The sequence below is a fragment of the Emydura macquarii genome, unplaced genomic scaffold (assembly GCF_026122565.2).
Source record: "Emydura macquarii macquarii isolate MOO-44397 ecotype Brisbane River unplaced genomic scaffold, CSIRO-AGI_Emac_v2 contig_3108, whole genome shotgun sequence".
Classification (NCBI taxonomy): domain Eukaryota; kingdom Metazoa; phylum Chordata; order Testudines; family Chelidae; genus Emydura; species Emydura macquarii.
In genome coordinates, this window is record NW_027133245.1 from 984,614 (window position 1) to 997,017 (window position 12,404).

Below are 12,404 nucleotides of genomic sequence, written 5' to 3' on the forward strand. Positions count from 1 at the left end.
GTAAAACCCTGTGCACCCCCTTTGCATCAAGGGGTCCCTACAAATGCATTCCAAAGACCAGTAAACTACTTTCTTTATACCTTGTTCTGATCTGGGCTTCAGCTGATCCTTTTTAGCTGTCACCTTTTGATCATTTCTTCAGTTAACTGCTGACTTTTTTTTTTTTTTTTTTTTTTAAGGTTAAACATTTGTTTGAAGGTCATCTTAACTGGAGTTTTGGTGCATTGATGTATGAAACATCTGTGGAGAAAAGCTATATATGTGTGTGTGTATCTATACGTTACAGTAGAAATATATATGATGTGGGTTTTATCCCTATCCGTCACTGTTTGATTGTGGCCTTTTTAGATTTTGAGTTGTCTGGGGAAGGAAATGTCTTCCTTTGTGTGGGCAGTAGCTAACATATTGTAGCTATTATCATAATACAAATAAATACAAATAATTCCTGTACCCTGAAGGTAGGATATATTTGCATGCCAGATTTTGTGTGTGTGTGTGTGTGTGTGTGTGTGTGTGTGTGTGTGTGTGTGTGTGTGTGTGTGTGTGTGTGTGTGTGTGTGTGTGTGTGTGTGTGTGTGTGTGTGTGTGTGTGTGTGTGTGTGTGTGTGTGAGAGAGAGAGAGAGAGAGAGAGAGAGAGAGAGAGAGAGAGAGAGAGAGAGAGAGAGAGAGAGAGAGAGAGAGAGTCATAGATACCAAGGCCAGAAGAGACCATTGTGTTCATCTAGTCTGATCTCCTGTATAATACAAGCCATAGAACTTCCACAAAATACTTCCTAGAGCAGGTCTTTCAGAAAAACCTTGATTTAAAAATTATTAGTGATGGAGAATCCACCATGACCCCATAAATTGTTCCAATCATTAATTACTCCCACCATTTAAAAACATTATACCTTATTTCCATTCTCTGTGTGTATAATCTTTTTTTAAAAAAGAACTCAGAAGAGGCAGTAACTGGTCATTTGAAAACCCTGTTGCCCCTTATGACCTGAACAGTTAGCTGAAGTCCAGGGTCCTGCAGGTTGTTATCATTAGGAGGACAAATTGATAATGGAGTCAGGTAAATTTGATTCAGTTCTTTTATTTACAAAGAATGTACAAAGTCCTGTTTCCCTGAACACAGAAGGAATCAAATGGGAGACAGTTTCTTTTCTTCTTTGAGTGTTTGCACATGTGCATTCCACTGTTGATGTAGATGCTCCCTGCTCACAGTCACTGGAAATTTTCCCTCAGGGGCACCCAAGGGGTGCCTTGAGCATGCTCTGCTGCTGCACATCACTGTACACCAGTATAAAGGGCTCAGCCACTCCCCAAGCTGTCTTAGTTCCTTCTTGCTGCCCATGATGGTCATTGAAATTGCTTGGCTTGCGTTAGCAAGTGCTCTGTGTGTTCAATATAAATTCTTTGTGGATAGTTTTCTAGATTTACAGCATTAGTCCTTAGTTAATATTGTAAATAATATGTTTTCTTTTTTGAACACCACTGGATTTTTTTCTGTAGCTCAGTACTGAGGAAAGCCTCGGTCACTGGGCTTCAAGTCCAGCCCCTCCTGCGCTAGGCTTATGCCCATGAGTGACCCACACTCAAGCTGCTTGAAGTGTTTAGGAGAAGCTCATATTCAGGTTCATTGTAGATCTGCAAAGATTTTAAGGCTCAGGCAAGGAAAGACAGAGAAGCTAGGCAGCCCTAAGACCTCCATCAAAGCCTTGTCACTCAGACTTGACACCGAGTGCTTCAGCATTGGGTAGGAGTGCACCTTTGATGTTGCCTGAATCCTGACACCACTCACCCTCTCCAGCACCTAAGAAGAGACATAAGACCTTTAAGCAGACCACTGAGAGGGAAAGGTTGCTGGCATCGAAGTCATCTGGGCATGGGGATAAAAATAGAATGCAGCTGAAACCTAAGCACTCCCCTTCTCTGGCACCACAGAAGCTGACACCGTTGACTCTGGCACTGAGTTCAGAGCCTGAGAGAGCACTTTCTACAACTGCGGCACTGCACTGTCCCAAGATCATCTTGGTACGAACCATGCCGGTGGTGGTTGTGGCAGCAAGAGATCTTCTGAGCCTTGTGGTTCAGGAGACCATGTCCTCAGTACCAGCATATAGCTGGGGGAAGAGGAGGAGCAGAAACATTGGTGCATGGCTAAGTACTATCTCAACCTCTGCTGTCTCAAACTGCATGTCCATTGGTACCGTTGAAAGGGAAGCCTGCAGTGTTGACTGGGCTGCATCCCTCTCCAGTTCTTCATCACTTGCACTGTCGAGAGCAGTCCCTCTTTGGTCAGCAGATGGAGAGTCATAATCCTCTGAATTGGAGATTGGCTCCTGTTTCCCAGCCTTGGTGTTGTTCTTGCTGCTCTCCATTAAGGCAGTGCTACTCTGCTAGGGAACCTTTGGTAGGAGTACCATTGAGTGCATGGCCAGGAGGGTCACAGGTCCATCACCAGTCCACTGGCCTTATTGGAATCTGTTCGGTTTCCCTCCCCCCATTTCTAGGTCATACAAAAGACATTCATGTTCTGTGTTTTGGGAGCGGTATGGGGCACATACCAGTTACTGCCTATTCCTGAGCCTGGTTCTGAGCAGTTAAGAGGTGGTTCAGGAGGACCTTGCTGGAAATCTAGTGAAGGAAGAGTAGCCCTCAGCCTGTGCTGGCTGCCTCTTCTGATGATGCAATCTCTTCAGGGGGCATTGCCTCCTCCAGGTAATTACAAGTCCCCCCAAGAGTTGTTAAAGAGGGTAGCCTTAAGCCTGGGGATCCACACTCACACTGTCTTGTTGATGTTTTGGCCACAGCAGGGCCTTAGAGAGTGACCTTACCTATTGATGAGGCAATTAAGGACTCTTTTAAGGCTTCCTGGCAGACTCCTTTGTCCCTTCCTCCACCTCAGAAAAAGCCATATGTAAATACTATGTGCCTTCCCAGGTGTCTGAATACTTATATTCTCATTCACCCAGACCCTGGGCTCTCTGGTGGTGTCCACTACAAGGGAAAGGGAATGACAAGGGCAACAAGGGGCTACCCTCAAATCAAAAGATGCAAAGCTAACTAGATTTCTTTGGTAGAAAAGTGTATTCGACTGGAAGATTGCAACTCAGAATTGTCAACCAGCAAACACTTCTGGGCCAGTTTAATTTTAATGTTTGGGACTCCTTTAAAGTTTAGAGACGTGCTGCCAGAGGACACTAGGTAGTAGTTCTTGTTAGTTGAAGAGGGGAAATCTGTAGCAAGATGTTCCCTGCAGGCTGCGCTGGCTGCAGTGCACTCAGTGGCTAGATCCAGGGCTTCTACAGAGGCCATGTGCAGGAGCTCAGGAATGCAAACTTCAGGACTTCTGTAGGAAGTCAAACAGACTTTTCAGGTCCTGCCTTTGAAGGGTCCTTGATGTTTTTGGAGCAAACTGACTCTAAGCCCAGGGTTTGAAAGACTCTAGGGAAACTCTAAAGTCTTTGGAGTTGTATGCTACAGCCCCATCCAGAAGGCATTTCTTCCCACAGCAGACCCATCGGTACTCTGCCCCTGCTCCTTGGCAGGACTGCGGAGAAGGAAGATTTGGGGTTATGGAATAGACCTCTTTCTGCCTCTGCATCAATGTCAGCTCCATCTAGACAATTAGGGGATGCTAAACAGGTGTTTTGATGGGATGTTTGAAGATGCCATGCCAGATTCCATTTTCCCCATATTTGCAAACTGCCTTTCCCACTTCCTCAGTGCTTGGTCCTGGATTACCTCAAACCACTGGGTATTAAGGACTGTAGAAATGGAATATACCTTCCAATTTATTTCTACCCCTTTGACGGAGTCACTGGGGTGCAACCTGGACTATGGGACTGCTGAGCTCTCTGTCCCACCAACTTGGGGTATCCCTCTCACACTGTGCTGCTGTGTCAAGCCACATACATCTGGCAGGTATTGCACTTACACAGACATCCATAGGCAGGGACACACCCAACTGAGTTAAATGAATGCTTTTGTAGCCACTGATGAACCATCAATAGGGAGGCTCCAGCCAATTCCACCCTGCTCCCCAGCCTTGTGCCCAGAACTGTACCATCTTGCACTGGTGAAAAGCTTGGCCAGGGTAAGTTCATTACCCACTCCACCCCTCCCTCGATGTGGAGAGGACACACACTAGCCTTTATAAACTGAGCTGAGATTTCCCAAGCACTTCAACCAAAACACACCATTTTAGGTAAAATATAAAGCAGAGTTATGAACTACAGAAAGATTGGTGGAACTGATTAAAGTAGCAAGCATAGAAATCAAAGTTGGTTTCCTAAGAAATAAAAATAAATTAGCAGACTAAGTTCTATAAACTAAACATGAATCAAACAGCATCTGACGCTGACAGGTGGTATAGTTCCTCAGTATACAGGCTGGGACTCTTTCCAGCCTGGGACCTTCGTCCCCCATTCAAAATCTTTGTCATCCAGATGTTTCTCCAGGTGTTGAGTTGTGGGGGGAGAGAAGCCAAGTGATGATGTCATTTCCCCTCTTTTATAGTTTCTTCCAGTTGTTGGAAAGATCTTTGCTTGTGAGATTGGGGTCCGCCCTGTCAAGCAGCCTCTATTGTGTACATGTGCTCTCTGAGAAGTCTTCATTGTGTTCCTGGGATAGTGGATTATCTTTAATGGGCCATCAGCACATCTTTGTGTACACAACCATTGTTGTACCTGAAAGGCTGGTTGTGAGTGTTCCCAACCTCACAACATATTTCAGTAACACACACGGAGCAATGCTTCATAACTTCACATCCAATGATAGCACATATAATCTCACAGGATATTAATGTTCAACAGATCATGACTTTCAGAATGATACCTCACAAGGCGTACTTTGTATAAAACATATCATAATTATATGACAGTGGGGATTATGGGAGTTCCAGGGTGTTGCTTTGAGGTACAGAGTGCCACAACCCCTCCCACTCACCAGCTCTCCCTGTCTCTCTTCAAGGATCACTCTCACAAGGAGCTCCTTATCCAGGAATTTCAGTCTGTCCTTCAGATAGGAACCTTAGAGGAGAGGCAAGGAGTTCTATTCCTGTTATTTCCTACTCCCGAAACCAAAGTAGGTCTCAGACCAATTTTAGACGTGTGCCAGCTCAACAAATATTTCAAAAAGATAGTTTTGCATGATCATCTTGGTTTCTACTATTCCCTCCCTGGATCTTGGAGACTGGTATGCTGTCTTCAATTTAAGAGGCACCTACATTCATGTGGTAATTTATCAAGGTCATAGAAAGTTTCTCAGGTTTGTAGTGAAGCACTTTCATTATCAGTTCACTGTGCTGCCTTTTGGCCTGTTAGCAGCTCCTCAGATTTTCATAAAATGTATGTCTGTGATAATGGTGTTGCTGAGAAAACTAGGAGTACAGGTCTACCCTTACCTGAACTGCCTAGTCAAGGGCCAGTCCAGGGCTGAGGCTCTTTCCGGTGTTCAACTCATCCAGTGAACCTTCAAAGCTGTAGGTCTACTGATCAAGTTAGACAAGTCTACCCTTTGTCCAGTGCAGAGAATAGAGTTGACAGGAACAGTGCTGGATTCTCCTCAGGCCAGAGCTTTCCTTCCAGATAAGATTCTAAAGAATTTGATCCTTGTGGCAGATCGCAAAGTTCAACCAATCATAACAGCTTGAAACTGTATGAGACTACTGGGGCTTATGGCTTCCATGCACATATGTAGTCCAACATGCCAGGCTGCACCTCAAGACTCTTCAAAGTTGCCAGACCTCCATTTTTTCACCAAGTTGCCACCTTCTGAACGCTGTCGTCACTGAGCCCTTGCCGGTACTGACTTTAGATTGGTGGACAGACCCACTCAGTGTTTATGTGGGCGTTCAGTTTGTCCGCCCTCAGTCTTTGCTGACACTGGTGACAGATGAATCTGCCCTGTGGTACTCAAGGGATCTCTCTCTTCATATCAATGTCAGAGAGCTAAGGGCTTGTCAGCCTCACCTGTCAGGCCTTCCTACCACATGTCAAGGGGAAAAACCTGTTTGTTCTCACAGATAACGCTGCAGTGATGTTTTACCACAACAGGCAGGAGGGAGCTCGCTCTTCTCCATTTTGTCAGGAAGCAGTTCACCTATGGAACTTTTGGATTGCAAATTCAATCAATTTTAAAGGCTCTTACCTTCCAGGAGTGCAGAACTAGCTGGTGGACTGCCTATGCAGTTCATTTATGAGTCACCACGAGTGGTCTCTCAATCCTGGATGTAGCCAGGTGAATTTTCCAACAGTGGGGGAATCCCCAGACACCTATTTGCAAACAAGGCCAATAGGAAATGCCAACAGTTTTCATCTCTACAAGGCCTTAGTCCCAGTTCCATCACAGATATTTTCCTGCTCCCCTAAACAAACAAGGTCTACTATACTTATCCCCCATCCCACTCATACACAGAGTGCTTCTGAAGGTCAAGTGGGACCATACCCAAGTTATATTAATAGCCCCAGCATGGCCTTGACAGTTCTGATTCTCCACTCTATTTGAGCTGTCAATGGCATCTCTAGTTTCACTCCTGTTGCACTCAGGCTTGATCTCCCAAGACCATGGTCGGTGACTCAACCCAAACCTCTGGGCCCTTCATTTAACGGCCTGGAGGCTCCATGGCTAAATCCTAGGGAGGAGTCTTACACAGAGCAAGTTTGCCATGTCTTGTTAAATAGTGGAAAGCTGCTGATACGTCAAAATGGAGACATTTTTCTATCTGATTGTGTCAGTTTGGGATCACGCCAGTGCATTCCTTTACACAGCATATCCTGGACTATCTGTTTGCACCTAAAACAGCAGGGGTTAGCAATTTCTTCTATCAAGGTCCACCTGGCAACAATATCAGCAGTTCATCCCTATATGGTTAACCATTCTATATTTTTAATGAGATGACAATCAGATTTGTGAAGCGTCTGGAAAGGTTGTACTCTCAAATAAAGGAATCTGTCCACCCCACTTGAATATAGCTTTGTTGAAGCTCACTGGGCCATCATCTGAGCCTCTAGCAACATGGTTCTTACTGCACCTATCTCTAAAGATGCTCTGACATCCAAACTGCCTTTTATAAACTTGTTTTAAGGATAAAGTGTATTTGTGCCTTATCTGAGATTTTTCTCTAAAGTGGTATCTAATTTTTGTATTAATCAGTCAATTTACTTACCTACGTTTTACCCAAAACCACATAAAAATAGACAGGAGCTACATCTTAGATGCTAGAAGAACAATGGCATTCTACATAGACAGGACTGAACAATTTTGTTTGTCAACCCAAATATCTGTGGCTACAGAAGACAGAATGAAAGGTCTCCTGGTCTCTTCGCAGAGACTTTCATCTTGGACAACTTCATGCATTCATGTTTGTTATGATCTGGCAAGTATTTTCCTGCCTGGCAAACTAACGGCACGTTCCACAGGATCGCAAGCAGCCTCAACAGCATTCTTTGCACAAATCCTTTATCCAGGACATTTAAAAAGCAGCAACCTGGTCTTCAGTTCACACTTTTGCATCCTGTTATGCCATTTATTCATTACACCAGAGACAATGCTAAATTTGGATGAGTTGTACTCCAGTCTGTGTATACATGAACTCCGATCCCTACCCCTTTGTTACCTCTTGTGAGTTGCCAAGAGTGGAGTGCACATGTGCAATCACTTGGGGAAAAAAAAAAAGGTTACTAACTTTTTGTAGCTGTTCTTCAAGACGTGTTGCACATGTCCATTCCACAACCCACTGAGCAAGAAGGATCTGAGGGAGCTCCAGGGCAGCTGGGCCTTTGTATCAGCACACTGTGGCATGCAGCAGCAGCAGAGGGAAAAATTTCCAATGACTGTGTGCAAGGCACGCTCATACCAAGAGTGGAACGGATGTGTGCAATGCATCTCAAAGAACAACTGTTATAAAAGGTTAATAACTGGTTTTTTTCTTCACTGCTCCAGGCCCCTTTCAGCCAGCAGTCAGCCCAAAGCTTTCTCTAGGTTTTTTTCAGCTATGTTCTCAGTGCTTGTTCAGGCTGTGTCTGGCTTCCTGTTTGTTCTCTTGTCTGTTTCTACGGTGTTTCTCCTGCCTCTCTCATCTACAGGCGTGTAACCTTTATTAAAAACAATACCCAACCTAGACCTCTCCACTCATTTAGTTCAAATTCTGGAATGCCCTTAACGTGTGTCTTTGTTTTGAACAGTGCAATGCTTGTGTTTGGGGTGGAAGCTGCTATTGTTTTACAAAGGAACTTAAATTTTCTTTTGGCCAGAGCTGAATAGGAAACAATTTTCCTATCTGAGAATTTTAGCAAATTTGAAAAATTTTCCATTCCATAGTGGGATAGAAACCAACCTTTCAAAAAAAATTGAGATCCCTTTCCCCCCTAGTCTGGTGGTTTTGTCACTCACCTGGGATGCAGAGATATGGGAGAACCATGCAGAACAGAGATTTGATCCTAGGTCTTTCACATCTCAGGTAAGTACCCTAACTACCAGGCTATTGACTGTTCTGAGTTGCTTTCTGTCTCTTCTCTTGAGCTGTTCCACTTTGTGTAAATAAATATAAATATTCACTGGAGCAGAGACTTTAACCTGGGTCTCCCACATACCAGATAAGTGCCCTGACCACTGGGCTATACTCAGTCTTTCTTTTTCTAACCCAATGAATATTTAATTGTTTATATAAAGTGGAACAGCTCCAGTAGGAGCTAGACAGAGACCTAAAGGAGAATGGTTAGAGTACTCAAGTAGAATGTGGAAAGTTAGGTTCAGGTCTCTGTTCTGCCTGATTCAAGGACTTGCACCTGCTTAGTTCATGCCAGCAGTATCCTAAGTGAGTGCCATGTGGAGGTCTCTTTCTTTCTCTGGTTTTGAGCAGGAATTCCATCCTGGACCTGAGAACCCTTCCTGACAAAAGTTTTTTGTTGAAACCACTCCCTTTCACAGCAGAAGTTTTGGGTTTGATGAATCAGTATTTTCCAATGGAAAAACTGTTAGAAAATTCCTGTCCAGATCTACTTACAGCCATCTTATATGAAGAACAGCATTTATACCCACCAGTTTCAATGGCATTTCACTCAACACTCAACAATTCCACGTGCTTCAATGATGTTTTGCCCAACCCACATGCAGTTAAGCACTTTATGCTGGTAGGCAGTTCAGCAGTTTACAACTCTGAGTTATGCAAATTTCAATCCATCACACACGAGGGGCACAAGATCCATATAGTGGTAATTTGTTTTTAGAAGTGATACTCAGACTGAGGCTCGGGAGCTGCAGGTGGCTCTTCAATGTGTCTCCTGCAGCTCTTTGCAGCACATGATATTAAAACACTGTGAGATTTAATTATTAACCAATCAGCATGCTTTCACTATGTTATTAACCAATTGTAGAATACTTGGTCAGTCGTTTTTCTGTGAGAATGTTTATATGTATACACACCTCTTTTGGGTAATGTTGATCGCTAATTTGGCTCCTGAACCACTGAAGTATGAGTATCACTGGTTTATAGTTACCTTTAGAATAAGAAATAAATTAGTAAGTTGCTTCTAAAGCTGTTGTATATTCAGAGCTTATTTAACACTTTGAAGCAGTATATGCTATAATGCAAGAAGGGAAATTTTATTTAAGGTTTTCAAAATCACCCATTTGATAGCCAGCTAAAGGAGGCGCTGAGTAACAGAGATCGTGAGATAGCTAGTCTCCGTCGTCAGCTTGATGCGTCTCAGGTAGAGCTTGCAGAAGCAGGAAGAGTGAAGGAAATGGCTCTGAAGGAAAACAGAAGATTACAAGATGATCTAGCTATAATGACCAGAGAAAACCAGGTATGAAAGTACTGCCTGATAATGAAGTACATCAAAGTAGAGCTGGTGCTAGGCATAAGCAATTGTTTAGGGCCCAAAGCAGCTCGAGGGGGCCCCTATTCGTTTTTTTAGTGTGTTGTGGGGAGAGGAGGACACAGTATTCCAGCTTAGGGTCCCCAATGGGCTAGCACTGTCTCTGCATCAGATTACTTGCATTTTGTTTGCATGTATTACTAAATCCAAAACTGCTGCAGTATATTATACATTTTGAATATTTTGCTGTTTGCATTCTTGTGAATACTAGAATATTAAGAAAAATTGAATTGAAATGAAGATATTTAGGTTGAAATTAAATATCTGCAAATTTAAGAACTGATTTCCTTTATTTGATCACCTGTGGAATCAAAATGCATTCTATTCCTTATGTTATCCTCTCAAATACCTAAAGGTTTCTTCTCCTATTGATATGTGGAGCATTTACATGTGTAATTTCCCCACTTTTTGACAGGATAATAAACCCTTTATCACATGGCAGTGACCTTCAATGTGTGTAGAAAAAGGCCAACATGTATAGCAGTTAGCTTTCAGCATGCATATTATTATTGTTTTATTACACTATTGTCATATATTAAACTTTATAGTTAAGATAGAGATGGACTTTCCATTCTAACCCCCCTTCTTTTTCAGGCAATCCTAGCTCTTTCAAAAATGTATTTTTGGGCTGAAATTTAAGTTTTATTTGTTGCTTGTGCCTCTTCAAATACAATGTAGATGAAAACCCATCTAGTTAGACTGATTGTATCCATCAGAGGACCCATATTTAATTAACTTCTAACAGCTCGAGAATATGCATATTTTCTTAAGGCACCATTGACTTTTAAGATATGTAATGTAATAATGACACTTCATAAGAAGGTGACATATCTCAAAGGTAGTGATGTGAGTTAAATAAGAATGTTAACCCACCTGTGTACATGTAAAATGGAAACAGGTAAGGGACTATCAGGTATGACTGTCCTTTTGGTACATCACTCTGTCTTTCAAATTTTATGCACCCTGGGGTTCAAGCATCAGAATAACTGTAATTGAAACATGATGGTTATAATTAAATCAGTAAGAAAGATAACATAGTGTTTGAGTTTGCTCAAACATCCTTTTCAAAACCATTAAGAATTTTTTCAAACGTAGTGAAAGCTTCATTCTCCATTAAGAAAAACATTAATTCTAATGGTAAAATAAATTTGGATTTAGATTACTGAAGTACAAAAAAGTTCTACACAAGTTTTTGTTTTTTAACTTGGAAAACATTGGGTCATAGGCTATATTCATGTAACTCAAATTTTCTGGCTAAACCTTTTGGTTGTGTTGTAACTCAAGTTAACTGATTCCTAGTTAGTTTGAATTAACCAGCACAATAACACATGCTAATTTTAAAAAAAACAAAAAACAATGAGAATCCTGTAACACCTTAAAAACTAACAAATTTCTGAGGGCATACACTTTCGTGGGCTGCAACCCACTTCGTTGGATGCATGAAATGGAAAGCACAGATAGGAGGTGTATGTATATATATACATCCAAGGGTAAGAAACAACAATGGGGAGGGCAAGTGGTAACAAAGTCAATTCAGTTAGAGGAGATGAGGCCTATTCGCAACCGTTAATTAGAAGGTGAGAATGTATGAACAGTGACAATTACTTCTTGTAATGAGATAACCATTCCAAGTCCCTATTCAGACCCAGTCTGATTGTGTCAAATTTGCATATGAGTTCCAGCTCTGCAGTTTCTCGCTGAAGTCTGTTTTTGAAGTTTTTTTGTTGAAGAATGGCAACTTTCAAGTCAGCTACATTGTGTCCTGGGAGATTGAAGTGCTTTCCTACTGGCTTTCATGATGGCATATATATATCATGTGCCAGCAATGCCCCTCTGCCATGTACATTGGCCAAACCGGACTGTACTACACAAAAGAATAAATGGACACAAATCAGACATAAAAAATGGTAACCTCCATAAGCCAGAAAGCACTTCAATCTCCCAGGACTCTCTAGCTTCAACAAAAAAACTTCAAAAACATACTTCAGCGAGAAACTGCAGAGCTGGAACTCATATGCAAATTTGACACAATCAGACTGGGTCTGAATAGGGACTTGGAATGTTATCTCATTGCAAGAAGTAATTGTCACTATTCATACATTCTCACCTTCTAATCAACGGTTGTGAATAGGCCTCATCTACTCTAACTGAATTGACTTTGTTAGCACTTGCCTTCCCCATTGTTGTTTCTTACTCTTGGATGTGTATATATACCTCCTATCTGTGCTTTCCATTTCATGCATCCGATGAAGTGGGTTGCAGCCCACGAAAGCTTATGCCCGCAAAAATTTTTTAGTCTTTAAAGTGCTACAGGATTCTCATTTTTGCTGTATACAGACTAACGCAGCTACCCCTCTGGAACTTTTCAACATGCTAATTTAGATGCTGCACAAAAAATTCTTTCTGGTTGTGCTTCAGTCTAGTTTTTAGCCATGTTGTTCGTCTTCTGATTTTTGAGTCATGAGTGTTAATTTGAAAACTGTAAATGGAGACCTTGTAAAAGTAACGATAAGGGCCTGTTATTGGGATCACTG

General features: G+C 42.2%; 1 protein-coding gene across 3 annotated transcripts in view; it reads left to right on the plus strand.

Annotated features, from left to right (window-relative positions):
* The window catches only part of CEP135 (centrosomal protein 135), a 98,928-nt gene that overhangs the window by 65,597 nt on the left and 20,927 nt on the right, over positions 1–12,404 (plus strand). For all 3 annotated transcript variants that reach the window (XM_067530575.1, XM_067530576.1, XM_067530577.1), the window contains exon 19: positions 9,630–9,798. In XM_067530575.1, the coding sequence (XP_067386676.1) occupies positions 9,630–9,798 (169 nt within the window). The remainder of the gene's footprint in view (positions 1–9,629; positions 9,799–12,404) is intronic.